The sequence below is a fragment of the Brienomyrus brachyistius genome, chromosome 3, assembly GCF_023856365.1.
Source record: "Brienomyrus brachyistius isolate T26 chromosome 3, BBRACH_0.4, whole genome shotgun sequence".
NCBI classification, from domain to species: Eukaryota; Metazoa; Chordata; class Actinopteri; order Osteoglossiformes; family Mormyridae; genus Brienomyrus; species Brienomyrus brachyistius.
Window position 1 is genome coordinate 26,410,369 of NC_064535.1, and position 21,343 is coordinate 26,431,711.

A 21,343-nucleotide genomic window follows, 5' to 3' on the forward strand; every position below is an offset into this window, starting at 1 on the left:
TGAAATTAAAAGTTGACCCGGCCCATTACGACGAAGATACTAATTGCTCGGTTGTCCAATGTCCAGCCTCCTCTGGGCAGATACCCGCCGGGGTGAGCTTCTGGATTCCTTGCAGGCCAGAGTTCCTGGTGTTTGGAAGAAGGCTCGCGAGCCGGCCGGACCTACCTCCTTTGGAGTCTGTGGTCACAGAAAACAGGAGAACGGAGGGAGAAATCAATTCCGGAAAACTGAACTGGCTGTCCAATACAGAAATCCCTCAAAATCCATTGTTAGAAAACTATCATTCCCAAAAATGGTCATTTAAAACATTAATGCTAGGAAACCTTCAGGCCCACATGAAGTAAAAAGGTGATAATCAGAGTCTGAATATTAAAATTAGATAACATTTATAAAATTGGGGTTCTTGCTATTTAAAGATGGCAGGTGCTGATAGTGTAATAGCTGGGAATGACGAGTTAATGCCGTTTGCATCGTGTGGCCGGGGTGACGGGTGGCCACAGCTCGACATTCTGCTGACTGTAGGGGGCACCAGTGAGCACAGCACCCACACGGCTACTTTGTGTCTTATAGCCACACAGCACTTACACGAGGCTGGGCCCTGCTGCCAGGCGGCGGCTGCACTGGACTGGAGGGCACCGTCGGGGACCTGCCAGACTCCGGGGGGGTGACCGTGCGCCCGCCAAGCACCATGTGGGCTGGGGACACCACAGCTGGCACGCCGAACCTGCCGCCAGCAATGAGGGGGAGGCCGGGGGAGGGCAGCAGAACACACGGCACGGCCATGGCCGAAACTGCGTTCGGCGTGAGCGCCAGCGGGCTGGACACGTGCCCGGAAGAGAGCAGCAAGTTCAGGCTGTTAAGACCTGGGAGGGCAGGAAGGAGCGTCATGTGATCAGGCCCGGTCATCATGGGGCATCATGGGTAACAAACAGCAGTCACCTCGGGATTGGCCAGCTACGCTATCAGACTCACTCTGAACAAAAGCATCTGCTAAATAAAGGTAGAGGACAGTTCGCTCGCTTTCCAGGAAGTCTGCTGCTCAGAGCCTAAAACCGTGCCTGTTAGGTGTCCTGAAAGGGGACAGGTTTAAGTGTGAATGTGGGATATTTCTGTCCAACGGGACACCAACAAACAGTCCCTTGCGTACCTGCAGAGTTGGGCACATAGAGGTAGTGCGAGGGCAGAGTCCTGGATGGGGACCACGTGTCTCCCTGGGACTGGAGGACTGGGCACACGGCCGGGGGCTTCAGACCGTAACCCTCTGAGGGGTTCTCCCGTGCTACCTGGTCCCGGTCATCCTGGTGAGAGCCAAAAAATGATATCATCCAGGGGAGCCAGTATAATGAATGACACCAACGCACAGCCTAGACCTCCAAATTAAGAGGACGTCGATCAAGATATTTATTCCTGGGAAGTCATTTCCCAGTGACAGTCATTAATAAGAAGCCTTGGGCCACACAGACTAATTAAACAGCACAACTTCTCACTGCAATCTTCACGTAACGGTGTGAAACCAAGATCCTTCTGCTTAGATCACTGCAGCAGTCACAGTTTTGCCTATAAACCTGGCTGCTGGTGCATTTTCCTAAAAGCAGAAGTCACTTAGCCAATCAGAATCCACAAACCATGTCACATGACCCCCCCCCCCCCCCCTAAATGGGGGAAAAATGAAACCCATATAACACTACATGACAGTAAGCTTCCCAGGAAAAAAGGTGGATCTCATGTTTCCGAAGTGATTCATGTAAGGAAGCAATCTGCCCTTATATCTGGTTTTTAATGATTCGATCATTAAATGTGCCCTTGACTGAAATATGAGCCCCCCCCATAAAACCATGCCACACAATTGTATAAATGAACCATTCAGGTATAAATTATGAATTATCATAAATATATAAATGCTTATTTCTCTACTAAAAAGGTATGCTCATTTTCAACCCAGACACAAAAGACAAAAGACTACATTTAACACACGGAGAACGTACAGTAGACAGACATTGTGGTATAACAAAGGACATCTGGGCTCAACACACCGATGAACCCACCCTCACACAGCACACACTCACCTCTTTGGGAGCCTCAGCCTCGTTCTTTCTGTCCCTTTTGGGCATCCGTCTCTCGGCGTCATCCATCCTGCGCTTCCCCAGGATGCCATCTCTGGCCGGTGACCCGGGGCCCCGGGCCCCTATCTCAGTAGGGGTGGGGCCCCTGCACAGCATTACCAAGGGTGCCTGGGGCAGGCCTCGGAGATGAGACAGGGCCGCCTGAGGGCGCGCATCACCTGGCTCCATCTGCGGGGTCGGTGACAAGGACGAGAGAGAGGCATTGGGCTGGCCGGTGCTGGAGTAGAAGCGCGCAAGGGGGATGGATCCGCTGGGTGATTCTGGGTGAGCTGGCCCAGCCTCGGAAACGTGGGCCCCACCCTTTGGGCCGATGCCGGGCTGCTGCCTGAGTACGACAGAAAAGCATCATGGCATAAAAATGGTGAAGGATCCTGTATGTAACCGAAAGGTAGGCGTCTCTAGACCAGCGTTTCCCCAAGCCGGTCCTCGGGGAACCCTAGCCAGTCCACATTTTTACTACTTCCCAGCTACCAGCACACCTTGTACCAGGTATTCGGTGTTACGTAATCACCAAGTGCTAGTTTGCCAAAGAGCAAATCCAGCAGCCTTTCGGGCAAAATCCACGGCGCGCTGTCCATCGTACAGGAGTACCTGCAGCGATGCCCGCGGTTCAGATAATCCGCCCCGGCGCTGCCCATAATCTGGCTTGTGGGGGCAAGTAGGCCAGATCAGACTTGCCATGGGAGCCAAGATAAATGGGGAGGCTGGATACGAAGGACACCACAAACCCAGGCGGATTTAAGTGAGGCGTACCGGGCCGCGCCAAACCAGGACTTCCTGACCGCAGCCAATGGAAACCGCAAGCTTTACGCATCACGGTCACAGAGCACAGCCGGGTCCCGTCGTGTGGTTCAGAGCTCGTAGCCCAGTTTGGCCAGTTATTTTTAAAATGCCCACCCCATGTTCCTGGCAGTCACCGGTGATGGCATGGTGGGTAGGGCGGATTACAGGAGGAACCGGAAATGACTGCTGGTGAAAGTTGACCGAGGCACTGAAGGCAGGAGATAAAACACTCCAAATCGCTCAGGACTGCAGAAGGTTTAACTCACCTCTTCTCGTCTGCGGCCTGCACCCGGCACACCGCCGCATCATCCCCTGCCGTCTTGGTCCCACCTGCCATCTCCTGCATCAAACCTGAGCACAACGCAAAAGGAGACTGCGTCATGCAGAGGCCTCTGAGACCACTACAGGCAGAGCGAGGCTGGATCAAGTGGCATTTCGTTAGTCTTGCTTATTTCTCGATACTTAAAAGGTCCTTTGGCAGATCCTTCAATGGTGTCGAGAAAACAACAACCCTAATGCCTCACGGCAGTGAAAGTGGCAGAACATGGTTTGTTCTGGTTCAGCACGGACAGCTGTGAAAACACGATGCTATTTTCCTGAGAATCCAGCCTAGTCCCTGAGCAGCACTTACCTATATCTTCCTTGCCTGGGCTGCTGGGCGCCGAGCTGACTCTCCACTGAGCTGGGATAGGCACCATGCCAAAGGGGACATGGCACATTGGCTTCGGCCACGTCCCCTGTGACGTCTGCCCAGAGGCCCCATGGAATTCTGGGAGAGAGAGTCCAGCTATAGAATCCAAATCTCCTGAAAAGTAGATTAAAACTAGTTCAGGGTCGACAACCTGGGCTGAATCAGCTCCCAGCCATTAACGTCACAAGAAATGACCCGGGGTAGCTCTTACCGTTAGACAGGACAGCGGTAGGACCAATCCATTTGAAAGCTGGCTTGCGTCCCCGTTCCTCTCTCACGTGGACCTTAGCGATGAGGTTGAGGCTGGTCAGCACGTTGGCGATGTCGTACAGCCGTCGAACCTTGGCTGAAAAAACAGCCAGAGAGAGAGACCCATTTACACACGACTCACCATAATAAACACCCTCAACGACAGCTCTTCTATTGGAATCTGCAAACCTCGAGCAAACCTTGTGATTCTTTCAGTGCTTAGCTAGCATTTCACTCCAGCTACGCCACCTAAAAACAAGCCCAGGGCTTGAAGGCACGTACTCTTGTACTTGCTGTGGCTGGCTACATCCTGACACTCCTCGATGAGGATCTTGGCTGCCAGATCCAAGGTGATGACCCGCGTCTTGGACACCAGGAAGAGCATGACAAACTTCTGGCTCATGATGCGCAGCGACTTGTCCTTCCTCGTGCCGGCCGGACCTGGGCAGGAGCGAGCGAGCGACCCATCACAATCCCCCGTATGTACCGACTGGCTCATGCACGTGCAGAGAGAACGCTCTGAAACTGTAAGCATATCGAAAGCTGGCCTCCGCAAATCATCCATGCTACTTAGAAACCAGCATCTTAGCCCAGTGGAATTCTGGGAACTGATAGATGGCACAAACTTTCCCCATTCATGCCGCAGAGCTACTGTATGGGTTGTGGGGCACCATATTGCGTTGCCAAGGAAGCCGGCGCCATGGCAACCAGCATATAGCATAGGCAGTGCCCAGCAACGAGGGATCTTTGCAAACGGGGTGTTTTTAAACCCCTTAATTGAAGGCAAGAGAGCACGGATTGGGTTTTCAACCGCCAACATGATGGTTTTAATGTCCGATGACGTTTTGCAACAATTTATATTACTGACAGCCATTTGTAAGAGATCATTCCCAGCATTTCATTAAACCTGACAGCGATGGATGTTTGTATAAATGCCGTAATAATGGAATTGTAAAGAATATGGCTATTTATCATAAACAAGCAGCCAGATTATCAGAGCTTGGCTTTGAAGGAAGCAGGTCATGAAAACAACGATACGACCAGAAAACAGACACTAGGACCTTTCACCATAAATAAAGGAACTCGGCACACAAACCGTACGTCCTGCAGCCTCCTCAGACCAGACCCCCAGCTGCCGTAGCCACTCACCCAAGCCGACGTCTTCATCTCCTCCCTCCTCGCAGCTCTCTGGAGGCTCCTCGGTTCGTGCGGCCGGCCCCGGCTGGCGATCCACCTGCAGGTGGTAACGCTGCCGCTGGCCGAGCGCGTGCAGTTCCCCCAGCGTGCGCTCCAGCTGCCGTCGTCCGTGCCACACGTACTGGTTCTTGGCCACGCGGCTGACCAGCTTCAGTGACTCCAGCACGTTCACGATGTCATAGATCCGCCGCCGTTCCACCCCTGCCAGGCAGATACAGACTGGGTGACATCACAGTCTTTCAATAGCACAGATCCATACTGGACCCATGATCAAGGCCAACTTCTCCAGGGGCTGCCGGATCCCATCATCTTTCTAAAGAAAGATATTCTTATTATTATCTTCCATACGCTGTGTGGGATTACAGGGAGTCTAGGTGAACACCCTGGACAGGATGCCAATCAATCACACCAAGTCTTTTTTGCATTGTGCATGAGAACCAAAAGTAGCTGAAGAAAGCAAGAGGAGATCATGCAAACTCCACACACACAAGTTTCTATTCATATCTTTGTGGGGACCATCAATTCATTAAGAATGAGAACCTCAACCCAGCCGTAACCTTAACCATGAGTAATCCAACAAAATACACGTCTTTTGGCATTTTTAGTTTGATTGCAAAATGATTTTTATAAAATTGAGTTCCCTTTTGTGGAGAACAAAATAACAGGTTTTCGCCACATTGAGGGGACATTTGGTTCCAACAATACAATATTTATGTCACACACACACACACACACACACACACCCTCCTACCCACTCAGCCATCTTTAATTAAGTAAATAAGTAGTAGGAAAATAAAACGTATGTGCAGTGCATTTCCGCAGCAAGCCATGATTCCCGTGCCTCTTACCCAGATTAGTGGACACCTCATCCAGAGAGATGCTGATGGTCTCAGAAGGTCCCGGGTTGATGGGATACAGTGCCAGAAACTTCTGGCACAGGAGACTCAGGCTTTTTTGCTTCCTGCTGGGCTTCTGGTCAAACTCCCCCGATGGGGCATCATCCCTCACATCGAGCTGAAGAAACGCACCAAAAAGAGAAAGTCAGATCTGCAGAAGCAGGCGTGGGAATCTATGTCCTGTTTACCCTCGGTTTTAAAACCGGTCTCGGACAATCAGACTGGGGATATACAGCGTTAAATACAAGTGTGTATTTGGGACACATTTCACCACATATCTTTCGTGGTATAGATGCTAATACGTCCTAGATTCACCCAAGAAGGACGTTACAATACTGTGCACGGTGTAATAATGAAAGCTGACCACAAGTGGTCATTTGGACCCCGGAAATGCCTGACAGACACGGGGGTGTGAAGGCGATGCGTCTCGGCTGTCTGCTAATGATGCGATCGCTCAAGACACGTTTAAAACCAAGTGTAGACAGAACCTGAACGGCGACCTAATCGGTTACTGCGGTAAGCTGTATAGTCGCACCGATACCTACTCATGTGACTTGGCCAAAAACGAAAGCAAAATCTGTTTTTAATGACTCAAGCCACATTTTGCTCATTATATTAACTGTGTAATGTAGAAACTAAACAAAACGCAGGTTGGAGACCAGCAGGCTACCTCTGCTATGCTCCATTATCCATCCAGAAGAACGAATCTATGCTTATTTGCTAATGGTGGTTTCATACCTGACTGTGACTGTCCAACACCGCACCAACATTCTCATTCTCAATAGGACAGAAAAGTATCTTCTTCATTTCCCGGACCCGGATATCTGGGCTGGCAGCGTTGATGAGCAGCTTGAGGTTGGCGGTGGGTGTCAGGGGGTCCGAAATGATGCCCTCCTCAGGCTTGCTAGGGGTAATCTGCAGCTGGTCTGGGCCCAGACTCTTCTTCCCACAGAGCATGGAGGAAGTGTGATCACATTTGTGGGAAGAGACCCCCTTGCTCTCCACGTAGTTTTCCTGAAATAAGCCAGAAAATAAAATAAATGACATGGAACATTTAAATGTTTTCTCAGCAAAGACATTTATCTGCATAACCATCAGCATCAGAACGCGTTTTATTGAGCTAATGTAATACCTATAACAGAAGCAATTCAAATACACTTCAAAATAATTACATAGTTCTAATTTCTTTTAAAATACTTGCCTTCTGACCATTTTTGCCATCTTCTGCGAGATCTGTCTTATTACTTCTCGGACTCATCAAATGGCGTAAAGCGAAACATTCCGGCTCCATAACTGAAGAAAAATCATAAGATCAGAGCAGTTAAATAAAATTAATATAGTATTATCTAGGAGATATAAATCCCTCATAAACAGTATCTTCATCATTTATGTCGTATACGTTTTTTTCCTAGTTATGTACCTTTATCAGACTTTCGGCGGACTGCCTGTGGTTAGCTGATTTTGGCGCAAATACTAAAACAAGCCAACAAACCACATATTCCGGTTTAGTAAGGACATTTCATAAGGCAAATACCCCCCTCTAAGGTTTTTTTTAAAGCATCTAATCGTTTTCCACAGCATATAGCTAATTTGCATTTTTCATTTTGTATCCAAATTAATAGCCCGTTTCCGTGACTCTACCTGTTCGCTAGATCTTTAACCAGACTGTTTAATTACGCCCAAGTCTCCAGCTCAAGTTTTCTAAGCTTCATTCATGTGAATAGGCTAGTATTATAAAATATTTCGTTGTTAAAAGCTAGCTGTTATTTTTCCCGCTAGTCAGAACCTGTAAACAAAATATAAACGTAAATTTTACATTTTAAAAGTTCATGGCGTGCATTACCTTTAATTTTCGGAGAATAAATACGCCTCGATCGCCCGTCGCAGGGTACTTTATTTAAAGTATTTCACAGATTCTTCGACTTGTTACTTCCAGGGCGTTTCGCTCCGTCATCGGTTTAACTATAACTAGCACGAACCAGGTCTTGTTCAGTCCGCTAACGCTGAAGTTTAATTCATTCGCATGAGAGAAGTGGGAAGTTTCACCCGCTAAACTTTCGTTTCTGGCGCTCTATAGCGAGCGACCCACTACAGCCAATCAGCAGCTACTTTTACGAATATATTAAGCGGCTATCCAGTCATATCGAGGCTCCGGTCACGCCCCGTAGTACGCTGTTGGCGGGGGAATCGGCGCGGTTCTGATACCTCTGCGCAAAACCCGTAATTAAGAGGTTTTGAATACAACCGTATAGCCGCGCATGTTATAAACTGGTTAAGCAAGCTAATCGCCTTGCCTTTTGTTGTCGGGTGTTAATGCAGCGGACCCACTGCAGCTCGATATAATTAACCTCAATGTGGGCGAAACAGATGGAGGAGGAGTGCAGTCGTGTTCTGGCGCTGACACCGCGCGAAAAAAAACGTCATTTGAGTACGTGATTCCCTCCGAGTTCCTGCTCTGCGCAGCCACATCACGATTGATGAGTGATGTTAGACAGTAGCCCTTGTTTGAGCCGTAAATACTGTCAAGCAATGCATTAAAAAAAACAAATCAGCATTTATGCTTTCAGGTAATGAAAGGGGGGTTTGATGGAAAATTTCAATTGAAACCCCCATGGCATTCGATAGCATGACAAAGTGGTTATGTTTGCCCAAATACTCGTACCGCCAGGATCAACACTTCCCGGAATGTCCACATCACTCACGTTTTCCTTTTTGCAGCTTGTACGACCAAACGACTTCTGGAAGTTTCTTTTCATTGATCGGCACTGGGGTATAAACGCTGACCCGAGAAATACCACTGGGTGTACATGTACTGGAGATTTGTTACGTGTCAGTTTTAACTCGGAAAAAGACGGGAGAAATTGCGCCCGACTCGAGGTCCTGGTACAGATGTTGCTCTGATGATCACTGGCACCAAAAGGGGCAGTAAAAAATAGATTTGTGCTCCATTAGTGCCCGTTTTCCAGCTTGTTAGTCTTTGTAGTATTATGATATATTAATCTTCAATAAAACATTCTTAGACAAGGGGGATTTGCATGCTTTTATAGAAACTAATCTAAACCAAAAACAATTAGGTCTCTACTGCCTTCCAGGCCATACTGCCAGTCACAGCAAGTAAGAGCTGTTTTTGTGTTAATGGAAAAAATGAGGGAATCTATCCAAAGCCCTTTTAACCTTTCACCTAATGCTGAGCTTTTTAGATGTTGGCATGTCTTCAGTCATGCCCAGTGTGTGTGCGTGTGTGTGTGTTGGGGGACGGTGGGTCTGCCCAAGGGGGAAAGACTGTTAGGGTCTGACGCTTGTGTGCAACAGCACACGTCTGTGTTTCCTTGGCGACACAGATGGCACAAACGTTCACCGAGGAGCCGTGAGCTGGAGCACCTCGCTGTGAAGGAGGAATGGAAAGAGGTAAATAAGCTGCACATTCAGGGCAGCGGTGTCTGCTGAAGATGGGCAGTTCAGAATTAACCAGTTATGTGGCTGTCGAGCATTTTGAAACATTCGATGGTCTCAACCTCAATACAAATATTAAATGGGAAGAGAATCAATATTATCTGTAGCTTTCTGTTTGACACACGTAACAGGTCACGACAATGAAGTGATGAGGTTTTAAACCGCCATTAGTGTGTTCATATAGCTTTGGCAACATTCATACAATTTACTGGACAATAGCCCCAGTAATACTATTTGATTATTTTGTATGTTAGCATAATGGTGGGAGGCGACCCCCCTCCCACTACGTCCTCTTAGCGGTGTGATGTGGAATTAGCCAGCCTGTTTAGACTGGCTCATTTGAATTCCAAGTTGGCTGCAGATTTCTTGAGAACACTTAAGTGACCAGTCCGTCTAATACACTAACTGGGCTGCAGTTTTTCTCCAGCAAATCATCCAAAAATATATGTGGGGGTGGAGATGGGCTGGTTGTAATGGTACGAGCTCAGATGGATCAACAGCCTGCTGATGCTCTTCATATTAGCCTGGGGAGGATTTTGGAATCGCGTGGTGGGGGCTGTAAGGTCCACTAGTCTTTCGTCAGGCAGCAGGACGAATGCTGGGGGTCAGGGGCTACCTGGCTGTAGGTGTTGGGTCCGGCCTGCTGGCTGGTGTCACCAAAGTGCCCGGTCCTGCTCGCCACTCAGGCTCCCACCAGGCCAACAGTGGACTCGGTGTGGAAGGGGCTCGTGCCCCTGTGCTGCCCTGAGTGCAGTGGGAAGCCTGTAACCTCCTACGTTTAGCAGCACAGAGACAAGTGACTCCCTCTGCCGGTGGGGCGTCCTGCTCACGCTGGGATTCCGCACCTCGGAAGCGGCTGGTACTGTTTGGGAAGCCACAGGACCACTGGTGCTCGGTACTGACTCAGAGCCCATGTCAGTCCCTGGGTTCCTAAGGAGCATCAGCCCTGGGCCGGCAAGCTTAAGATGTTAAAGATCATAAGATGTGTTTCAGTTTGCCGGGGAATTTGGCCGACTCAGACCCCAGAGGAAGCATTGCTCTAGGGAACAGAAAAAGCTGGCGTCACAAAGAGTGTGAGTGTAACTCTCAGCACTGACTGCACAGGTAATTCTAAATTATTATAATGATGTAATCAGTGTCTGGAAGGTACATTAACTAATGGGAGCTGGGCCTGTCATGCTTAATCTATAGTTATTAGTGACTGAAAGTGTTAATACTTAAGGTAAGTCTTCAGTTGCTTTTCCCATTAACTATTAAACTAATTTAACGTTAAAAATAAATACTATTCAATGTGACTGACTTTTCCTGGGTTCAAGCACATTTTCTTAACAGCCATAGAAAAGCAGTTTTAGTATGCTATGCCAGTCTGATCATATTTAATAAATATATAATTTGAGAAAATGGCTACGTAATGCTTTTGGTAGGTTATAGCAGGTTTTTTTTAATGCCTACAAAACAGTGTTTCACAACCAGATGGTTGGACTAAGGCACTGAAGCCCACAATGGGAGGGATTACTGACTGGGAGCTAATAAATTAACCAATGTGAGTCATCGGTGTGTCAGTGATTCGTCACATGTGATACGCCTATCCTGAATAGGTTGCAAATGCTTTTCTCCTCCAGTTGCTGACTATAAGCAACCATTTCATCCCATGTGAACCTGAGGGGGTAAAAAAAATGACAGATTCTGATTGTAATTTATTGTATTAGTGTTGTGTCGTTTTTATCCGGAAAGTCTGATGAGCTGGTGCCGGAAAGGGCCATCAAAGCTGTTGCTCGTGGTTCGCAGCCTGTTTCAGGCACATTTCAGCTCCTCTGGTATCTAAGGCCTTTAGGTGTTATTGTGGGTTGAGTGGTAAATCCAGAGCAGGTTTGTGTTTGCTTAGTGTGACGACTGAATCTGGGAGGAGATGATACTCTTATTGTGATCAGAATGGGCAGTCAGGGGGCCTGCGGTCAAAAGACCCTAAGACCTGACCCTAGCCGCGCCTCTTAACACATTATCCTGGTTATAGTGCTTTTCAGGCTCTTTCTATCTGTCGCTGGGGGGCAGAGGGGGTGTCTAGTAACTGCTTTTCCAATGCAGTGTACTTTCTGTTCGGGTCCAGTTCGGTAAAGTAGAATAGTCGCCAGAGAGTATTTCTTTGCTACTAGTGGAATTGAAGGGTGGTACGGTAGTCTGGGGGGGGGGGGGTGGGGGTAGCACTGTTGGCTGGCAACTCCAGTGTTGGTGGGACCGAATCTTACTTCTTCTCTGTCTTCATAGAGTTTGGGTGTCCGTGTGACCCTGACTAGGAAAAGTGTTTAATAGATGGTAGGAAGGAGAATTCTGGGATGGGATCACTGCCTGGTTTAACCCAATGAGAGCTTAAGGGATAATCATTTAGTAATCAGTGATTGGATACACAGTGTAACTGCACTATTTGTAAATTTGTAAGCATAGTCCTTGGCATAAAAGGGTCATTTATTCATTTTATTTTGTCTTTTCTTAAACTGAAACGAGCATTCATAGTACTGAATAATTTAAAGGTCTGTCTCTGTCTCACCTTTAAAGTATCTTAGAAAACCTTGAAAGCAAAGTATTGAGTAAATCCAGTAATTTAATTTGGTTTGATGGGTAAAATAATTATAAACATGTTTTAATGACGTAACCAAGGTCAGGGTTGAGAAAATGAAGAAGTAACCTATCAGAAATCAAATGTGTCTGCTATTTGACAACCTTGTTGCACGCAAAGACCTTCTTAACCTAGAAAACTTGAATATATTTGCAGCCCCTCTGCTAATGTGACTTGGGGGGGGGGGATGTTGGCCAATCACAAAAAAGGCAACTGCTTAATAATATGGGAATTTGATTACCCAATCAGGCTCGCAGTTAGAGAGATGTGGGTGAGATCGAAGGTTACTCTTCTGGCTGTCTTTAATCATGCTCAGGAGGCTGGTGTCTGCCCTCTGCTGATTAACACCATTGTTCTCTGTCCTTAGTTATCCTGTGTGATGAGCTTTACAAAGGTGTTAATCATATCTCAATAGCCGTCATGTGGATTAGGTTAATTCTCCAGAAACCCCGCTCGTCACATCAAGGACCCGCACAATTGCGTGTCGATTATTTGTACAAATGGCAACCATGGTAACGTTAGCATTGCGATCCAAAATCCACTTGGTTGACATTCATAATTTTTCTTTTGTAAAATAACAACCGATTGATTTTTTTTAAAAATACATAATTATTGAAAATGTGGTGGTTTAGTAGAGGCAGTCTGCCTTATAATGGCTGTGGTATGATACGTGTTGGTTGGGGCCTGGCCAACAGTACGGGGACAAATGGAGCTTCTCCAGAATTTCAGGGTAGACGACAAAGGCATGCTCAGACAGGAAGGCTAAAAGGCACTTTTTTTCACAAATATATTGTGGAGTTTTTGGATAAAGAAAAAACCTAATGGCCGCTGATACTGGATGAGAAGAAGGCAGAAATACTTAGTAATGACTTGGTTAATGTGAAGTAGCTAATTATACCACAACTCATTAATAATAAACAAACATGTGATCAGTATTTCATGTGTCATTCATTATCGATTCCTTCAGTACTTCCTGTAGTAGTTCACAAATGTTTACAGAATTAACAGAGACAGTGACTAATATAGAAATTGCTGGAGATCAAAGTATCAAGATTCATTAATGCTGAATGAACATGAGATCAGTTTGTAGCTAAGTTTGTGGTTACATAAGTTACAGCGTAATGCTATATTTTTTGTGCCTCCTCAAGTAAAGTGTTACCAACGTAGTAAGAGAGGTGATTGGCTATGGACTGCATTCTTGGTGTCAATTTTATTAGTAGACAGCTCTTGACTTGTGTAAAGCAGTCTAAAGTAAGTCCGGTCTTACAAAAAACATATCAGAGATAGAACTTATGTAGTACAGACGCCAAAGAGCGACACACCTGTAAGTAAATTTACACTTAATCTTTTCATTAGTATGTGTTCTTAAGTATGTATTACTGATATACTTACTGTATGGCTTGTTTTTTTCCTCTCAAAATGGGCGTTCAACCCGGTGTTTTGTTTTAGTATTACACAACTTTTCCAGTCTTTTGTCGCAACTTCTTTGAAACATGTTGCTGGCATGAAATTGAGCGTATATTTGTCATAAAACAATAGAATTTCTCAGTTTCAACATTTGATATGTTGTCTTTGTTCTATTTTTGATTAAATATAGGTTTATGTATTTCTAAATCATTGCGTTCTGTTTTTATATATGTTTTACACAGTGTCCCAACTTTTTTGGAAGCGGGGCTGTATAACATTGTCTTGAATGGTAGGAGAAAATCCATCCATCCATCCATTTTCCAAACCGCTTATCCTACTGGGTCGCGGGGGGTCCGGAGCCTATCCCGGAAGCAATGGGCACGAGGCAGGGAACAACCCAGGATGGGGGGCCAGCCCATCGCAGGGCACACTCACACACACCATTCACTCACACATGCACACCTACGGGCAATTTAGCAAGTCCAATTAGCCTCAGCATGTTTTTGGACTGTGGGGGGAAACCGGAGTACCCGGAGGAAACCCCACGATGACATGGGGAGAACATGCAAACTCCACACACATGTGACCCTGGCGGAAACTCGAACCTGGGTCCCAGAGGTGTGAGGCAACAGTGCTAATCACTGCACCACCATGCCTCCCCAGGAGAAAATCCAAATTATGTAAAATTTGACTTACGTAGGTGGTTTGTGGAATGTATTAGGTCAATCAAAAACTACCTGTACATGGTTTTATCCAAATATAATTGCACAATCCAACCTTTTGTCATATAAATTTGGGGAATCCCTAACTGCAATGCCACCTGTTGCCATGGCGCCTGTGGGGAGGCCTGTCATGGTGCATGTGTGAAGCTCCTCACGTTTTTCAAGTCAGTTCCTTTTGAGGACACAGAAATGCCTTATTATACAGAGGTGGGAAGGGGAACCTCATACTGTGGATATCTTGGTTCTAAAATATCTTGTACAGGTTACTGTTGAAATGAAAGCAAAATATGACTGTGGAGGGTGTCTGAAAACGTGCAGCAGGTGCAACAAATCAGCATGACAGTCACCTGACTCACAACCCCCCACCCCCCTTCCCCAGCATGTTAATGTTTATACCATCTGTGACACGTCAGGCAACAACTGACAGCCAGCTTGTGTCTGGAGGTGTTTCAAATGATCCTGACTACTGTTCAAGGGCAAGTATAGCTGGGAGATTTGAAGGCTGGGAGAAAGACTGTGTAATGGGATGTATTTCATTAGTCTCGGTCATTATTGAATATAATAAGTCTCCATACATTAGAATAGCTAAGTATTTTATGAGTGGATGCTAGTTTCTGCATTATCAAATATTCTTTTGAAGTTAGGATACCTTTTCGCATTATTAAGTAGTTATTTATTGTGCCTGATTTTGATTGACTGGTTCAGGTGGATTTTGTATCTCTAAATTGCCCTTTAATGTGTCTGGTTTGTGTGTCCCGTGATGGATTGGTGTCCGCCAGCCTTGTACTCTGCTTCCTGGGACCGACTCCAGATTCATGGTGACCCGGCAATGGATAAGCAGTTCCGGAAGATGGAAGGGCCTAATTATTTCTGGAATGGTAAAAAGAAACTGTGAACGGGGGTGGAGAGCAGTTCTGGGGGAGGGGGGAGTTTGCTTGTTTATGCAGTGTCCTGTGACCGTGTGTGTGTGTGTGTGTGTGTGTGTGTGTGTGTGTGTGTGTGTGTGTTTAATTTCTCAGTTATTCTCAATTTGAAGTCACCAAACTCCTCTTTAAAAAAAAAAAAACCTCTGAATGTCCTTTAAAAATGGTTCATTCACAGGTTATCTCAGGGATTCTACTAGCCTAGTCTTCCAACATGGCTGACCCATATGGAAGTATAATTTTGGGTCATGGACACGTACGGCTCATTTCAGTCAGCTTATGGCTGCTGTGGCAGGGAATCGCAAGTGCCGGAGCTTAGAGAGGATCATCCATAGCTCAGAAATTGACTAATTTATGTCTGTGTGAAATATCTGAGGAGCACGCAGAGAGGGTATATTGGTACATATTACTGGAGGTCCTTTGACTAAATGTGGACCGTATTGCTCTAAGTAAGGCTAATGATTTCAGGTCATGTGTCAATGAGGGGAGTAAAATACTGTATTCCATCTCACAGAATAGATGTTGGATCCGTATGATACAGTTATTTATGGAGATGTATGTCCGATGCTGTGGAGCTTAGCTCATAGTGTGGCTGTCTCCTAGGCACAGTGGGCTCCAGAGAAGCTTCCGGCAGTTCCGAACCTGCACGTGGCAGGTGGTGGCGACAGAGAGAGTGAGCGAGAGAGAGGAATTGCTGGGAAGGAGTGTGCTGCACCGTTTTTACTCCGCTGTGGCTCTGAAAGGAGAAGGTGCTGCGACAGAATTTGACAGGTGACAGAGTAGTGTGCTCCTGCTTGTACTACTGTGTGGAGCACTGGTTCGCCATCGCCTCAGTGATTTTTATCAAGGGGAGCTGAACACTGTCATACAGATGTAGTCTCATGCCAGGGCCATGCTAATGGTGTATACTCAATGTATAACACTCTGTGTATAGCACTCAGTGTATAACACTCGATGTGTAACACTCAGTGTATAACACTCAGTGTATAACACTCGATGTGTAACACTCAGTGTTTAACACTCAATATATAACATTATTTATTTATATATATTTGTAGTGGGTACTTTAATTTTTATCATGCTCAGTTCTATTCTATGCTAAATTTTTTGAATTTCTATGTATATTCTTTGTCTTAATTTGTGTTGTGTTGTCTGGGAAACATGCACCAATTCTGTCCAAACACATTCTTATTACAGGCCAGAGTTCCTGCCCATTAAAATTCAGATTCTGCTATCATTACTATTAAGGTGGCAGTATACAGTAGATGCAATCGTAGGTGGCTCTGCTGTCTCACACCTGCAGGGTTGTGAGTTTGGATCCACCATATTATGGGTTTTTTTCTCAGCATGCATACTTGACTGTACTTGTGTTCTCATGTACTAATTTTATGCAACCTTCCATTTTATGCAGCGGACAGTAAATATCCCCAATTGTCATACTTGCCCCGCCTCAGATATCAAGGTTGCACCCTTCGCCAAATGAGACCAATCTCATGATTCATTCTGCCTCAAGTTTGCTCTTGGGAAGCAAGTTAGCAGGACCGGTCTTGTCAAGACCGCAAGCACGAATTTTGCACTCTTGGCATTGAGAAGCATTCATGGACATTGCATGTTCTCCCTTTGATCTGCAGGTTTCCTCCCACAGTCCATAGACACGCGGTCTGTGTGGTCCCTCTCATTTAGCTTTCCTAGTGCACAAGCGCAGGACAGCTTGGTAAGAGGTGAATGTTTGTTAAATAGTGCAGATGGAACCTGCTGGTCTGTGAGTTTCTGATATCGAAGTGTGACACCAAAGGCATCATTTGATGGTTAGTGTCCTCTTTTTGTTCAAGCCACTTACTGTTGCACCAGCGTCCTGCTCCTTCGACTTCCAGTTCTCTGGAAACCACCACAGCCACATCCTGTTGCTTCTTTATTTTATTTTGCAGTAAAATCTGAACCGAGAGTTGTTATGAAGACTGAGCCCACTAGGTGCCACTGTGATTCCTCTTGCCCAGTCAAACCTAAGGTTCTGCTGTGGACTTTTAGAAGGTTTTCCCAGGGCTGTTTCTTAGGTAAGGAAACATTCTCTACACTACTGGGTCACACTGCACAGCGCTAGATTTCTTCGTATTGAGCTACATCCATTAATGGGTAGGATATTTTCACTGACTTATTTGCTATATGAGACAAATATGAGCAGGTTGAGCAACATCCATTCCTTCATTAAAAAGTATGAAAATACAGGAAGATTAAAATAAGTTTTAATATGGATTACAGAAAGCTTTTTTGAAGCAAAGGATTTCAGATCTAAGGTATTTTTACGAAAGGTCACTGGTATTGCAGCTCTCTCTGTTGACGTCATGAAATATATACGTCGGAATTCTGTATTCAAAGCAAATTAATTTTACAAATATATTCAGATTTTCCACGAAGAAGTTCAGAAGAACAGTTTTAGATATACCAGCAGGGCAGCTTCCTGAGACTTAAGCCAACAGACTTCCTTACTGTCCTGTCACCTCAGAGAACGTAGTTTCGGGGGGGGAAACAAGCATTTCATCTCATGATGTAAGTACTGTTGGTACCCACACATATACACTCACGGGTGATGTGTGGCTTTGTGTCTGTGATCAGTCGTTGGATCATGACTGGTATGGTGATGTCACCATCGGGTCTCTGAACAAAGCTCTTCATCCCAGTTGCTCCAGGGACACTTTCTGATTCTGCCCTTGGTTCTGCTGTCTAATACTGTCACGTATGTGGCTTTGGAGACACAGGCCGCTAAAATGAACGTGAATGAAAGCCCAGTTTAAGTTCTCCCTAAGTACGGCCTCATAATGGGTGGGGTCAGTTGAGACCTCTTTGACTTGCTGAGCCGGTTCTCCCAGCTGAGCCCCATATCGGTGCCTTCTGATCAAACCTCACGCAATGCTGGTGAAGTCCATAAAATATGGAAGTCTGAAGATAGCTCAGGGAATGGCAGGTAGGAAGCACTTTTTATTTTTTTCCTCATACCTTCACTTGACACAGCGCAGATTACCTTGTGTCATGCCCGGATAGTTTCAGGCCTCAAACATCACCTAGGTGCCCACCCCCCACCCCCAACCAACCGGTCTTTTATTTTTTCAATTAATCTTACATCTGACTCCTGTGGCCGGCACGGTTGCCATGGAGATGGGTCCGGGAAATGGAGAGTCTCTTCATGAGAGAATTATGGATGCAACCTTCTCCATAGTGGAGCGTTACTCTCTTGCAACCCTGTCATTTTATGGAGCAGCGTCCTGTGTGGATGGGAGGGACCCCATAACCTCATGCTCCTTATATATATTAAATTTTGCCACTAAAGTCCAGTGTATCGCAGCTGTAGCTCAACAAGTAGAGCATAACAACACAAAGGTCATGGGTTTCAATCCCTTGGAGCATGCATAGATTGTAAAGCTTTACTCTACTGTAAGTCGTGTCTGGTAAATGCATCAGTTAAATAAAAGACTCCCTCACTGTTGATTCTACTCTTGCCCTCTACCTGAAGTTGTTGCAGGATTTCACAAAGAAATACTCGTGCTTTAACATATCGCCGGCCTGCTGACGGATGTTTGTTGAAAATGGACGGCACGTCTTTTAACGTCGTGCTGAAAGTGAGGAATGTTGCAATCGCACTTCTAGCGGCAACCCCTGCATTGCTGCAAATGCATCTGCTTCTGCGGGGATGCAGTCATCGCTAACAGAATGCGCTGGATAAGCATGAGTGTGCGCATCTGACCCCAGAGTCGACGTTGCGTGCCGCTTTCGGGTGGCTCGAGGCTTCGGGTTTTTGCCTGATTTGTGTGGCCGCTTAATAAAACAATGACAGACACGGTGATTGCTGGAATAATGCGGCCATTCGAATGGTTCCCAGCTGACTGTGATGTAACTTAATGACTGCTGTCCAGAGAAGCTCTGGCTATTGTTTCAGGATCAGAGTGGAGGAGTGATAAAGGCTGGTGGTGATTCACAGACTCAATACAAGAACATTGAACAGATTTACAGGGAGATGGGGCTGCTTGAGATCAATGGAACAGCTTTTTAAGTAGAGCTGCTGTACATGATGAAGGACATTGTAGTTCCTGTACTGGTTTGACAGTGCTGCCACCAGGGGGCATTTAATCATGGTCTTGGTGGTTTCCAGAACCATTTCAACAATTTTTATGCTCCCCAGATTCTCTCTTAGTAGGAAGGGGGTGTGAGATCAGGAATTTATATCAACAGCCTTGGCTGTTAAGCAAGCGTGAGTGGAGTCGTGGTGCGTTCCATTTGAACTTGGAACTCGGAAATTCCGAGTTCCTATTCGGAAATTTCAGCTGAAACGCCCCCCCCCCCCCCCCCCCCCCCGAAGTTCTGACTCGGAAAGTTAGCGGAACCTCTACGACCACCGCCTCAGAATTCAGGATGGCTGCACCCTTCATCAACAGAAGTATCAGCAGCAGCCATATACTGTTTATTAACACTTATGTCTTTCACGTGTTTATGTCACTTTATGTGGCTCAGGACTCTCCAGCCTCTATCTGCGGACATGTTGCTACGATCTTTGTATGCGCCAAATACCACATAATGGTTTATCAACTGGTATTGCTAGTGATGAACCTGGCTAGAACTGGTATTGCTAAATGGCTTTCCGAGTTGTACTGGAACGCACTTAACTTGGGTGTGGCGTCATTCCCAGCTCCGGCTTCCAACCTTTGAGGTTAATGGAACGCAGTTTCAGTCTTGCACCAGTGTGACCACAAGGGGGCGGGCGTTCAAGCACCTTGACCAGTGACCTTGGAAATAGATGGGAGACAGGAGCCGTCCCAGAAAAAGAATCCACCAGGTCCTAGCTGTCACCAAAGCTCAGCAGCTGGACAAGCTGGCCAAAGCATGTGGGGCTTATAATTACAAGCAGCCTATCATCTCAACAGCCACAATGAAACTGTTTTGTTGTTTTATTATTTTTTACATCTGTCTACTTAATCTGTTGACTTCAAGTTTTTCTTTAATTGAAATTAAAAACTATGAGCCAGTGACAGTATCGCAGTTGTATGTAATCCAGTTAATTTTATATGTTGCGTTTAATGAGCGGCAATTTATAAGATGCTGTCTGCATCTTAAAAAAATCTCATTATGAGATTATTGGAGAGTGACTCCCGTTTCTTGCCTGTAATTGCCTTTCACAAACTAATAAACACTTTCGTTTCGTCAGTCGTGTAATTCAATGCCGTCACATGGAACAACAGGAACAGGAACGGGAAATAAGGGTGTCTTGGCCTTCAGACATCTGTTTACAAACAGTCATAATCGTAAGTGATTTTGTGCCCTGTTAAATCTGCCAGTAGGTGTTTTTATAGACAACCTGTAGTTTTGGCAACAGGGCTCAGGTACAAGTAAATGACAAGTGATGTGACATTCTGTTTAACGGGAAAAAGAAGTATTCAGACTTGGACTTGGAGTAAATTGAATTTATCCTAATTTTTGGTGTCAGATTTAAGTCTCATTTTTGGCCCTTGGATGTTTCAAATGCCTTTGCCCTGTTTTAGCCTCAACCAGGACTGTAGGAAAACACTAATGTCATGAAAACACCAGCTGACCCATGACTTTTGTCTGCTCTCCTTCTGCACGGGTGGTGAAGGGCAGGAGTCTCTATCTTTGTCAAAGTGGGGGGGGCTTTGAGTGTTTCTCGGGCACATTTTTTTCTGCCTCAAAATCCCCAGAATGAAGCACCAATAAAAGATGCATTAATGGAGCACTTTTAGCTCTAACTGAAAGCTTTCTCATCTATTGGCCTCCAATTTGATGTATTCTTTTCTCCCAAATCAAAGAAAGATGCTTCTTTAAAATGAAGTGGGCGACATTTGTCCAGGCTGCCAGCCGTCGTCGTTTTATAGAAGTGGCACGAGACTAGGGCCGCCGCTGCGAGCAGAATCAAAAGAGGAATATGAACATGTGTATTAAAGCGTGTCGAACCCCTTCAAAGTCATTGGAGACATTCCCTGTCATGCGTTACTAAGAGCAAATATTTAAATCGCTATGAATTACAAGACAGACATTTTAATTATATATTTATGACTTATCTGAGACAAACAGGTATTTCAAATATTTATTTAGAAATTGGCTACAGTTCTTTCATCATGGGGGATAATGATGGCATTACTGCACTGATCCACATATACGGTATAGTATGCAGAAGCTGTGCCAGGCGACACGGAAAGCCCTGCGGAACATTCCGTAGTAATCCATACCAAGGCACTTTATACTGCATTAAATACTCTATCTGCATTGTATGCTCTAGGTCCT

At 45.7% G+C, this 21,343-nt stretch overlaps 1 protein-coding gene across 3 annotated transcripts; it reads right to left on the reverse strand.

Annotated features, from left to right (window-relative positions):
- Positions 1-39: 39 nt before the first annotated feature.
- On the reverse strand, positions 40-8,315 carry LOC125739370 (transcription factor E2F7-like). Of its 3 annotated transcripts, XM_049009413.1 has the most exons (14): positions 7,783-8,212; positions 7,360-7,412; positions 7,141-7,232; positions 6,678-6,953; positions 5,892-6,057; positions 4,996-5,244; positions 4,129-4,287; positions 3,809-3,943; positions 3,538-3,711; positions 3,173-3,257; positions 2,067-2,448; positions 1,148-1,298; positions 586-863; positions 40-177 (listed from the first exon to the last, which is right to left on the reverse strand). In XM_049009413.1, the coding sequence occupies exons 3-14, from the start codon at positions 7,228-7,230 to the stop codon at positions 40-42; spliced, it is 2,283 nt and encodes a 760-aa protein (XP_048865370.1). In that variant the 5' UTR covers positions 7,231-7,232; positions 7,360-7,412; positions 7,783-8,212. The 3 variants fall into 3 exon arrangements, with proteins under 3 accessions (XP_048865370.1, XP_048865371.1, XP_048865369.1); XM_049009414.1 differs by lacking the exons at positions 7,360-7,412; positions 7,783-8,212 and adding an exon at positions 8,234-8,315; XM_049009412.1 differs by lacking the exon at positions 7,360-7,412.
- Between the last annotated feature and the right edge of the window lie 13,028 nt (positions 8,316-21,343).

What these genes read in the sequence shown, in the direction of transcription:
- LOC125739370 (XM_049009414.1), bottom strand. Translation starts at nt 7,230, where the DNA reads ATGGAGCCGGAATGTTTCGCTTTACGCCATTTGATGAGTCCGAGAAGT. An exon ending in TGTTGGACAGTCACAGTCAG is followed by an intron (nt 6,058 to 6,677) that starts GTATGAAACCAC and finishes GCGTTTCTTCAG; the next exon opens with CTCGATGTGAGGGATGATGC. An exon ending in CAGCCACAGCAAGTACAAGA is followed by an intron (nt 3,944 to 4,128) that starts GTACGTGCCTTC and finishes CTGTTTTTTCAG; the next exon opens with CCAAGGTTCGACGGCTGTAC.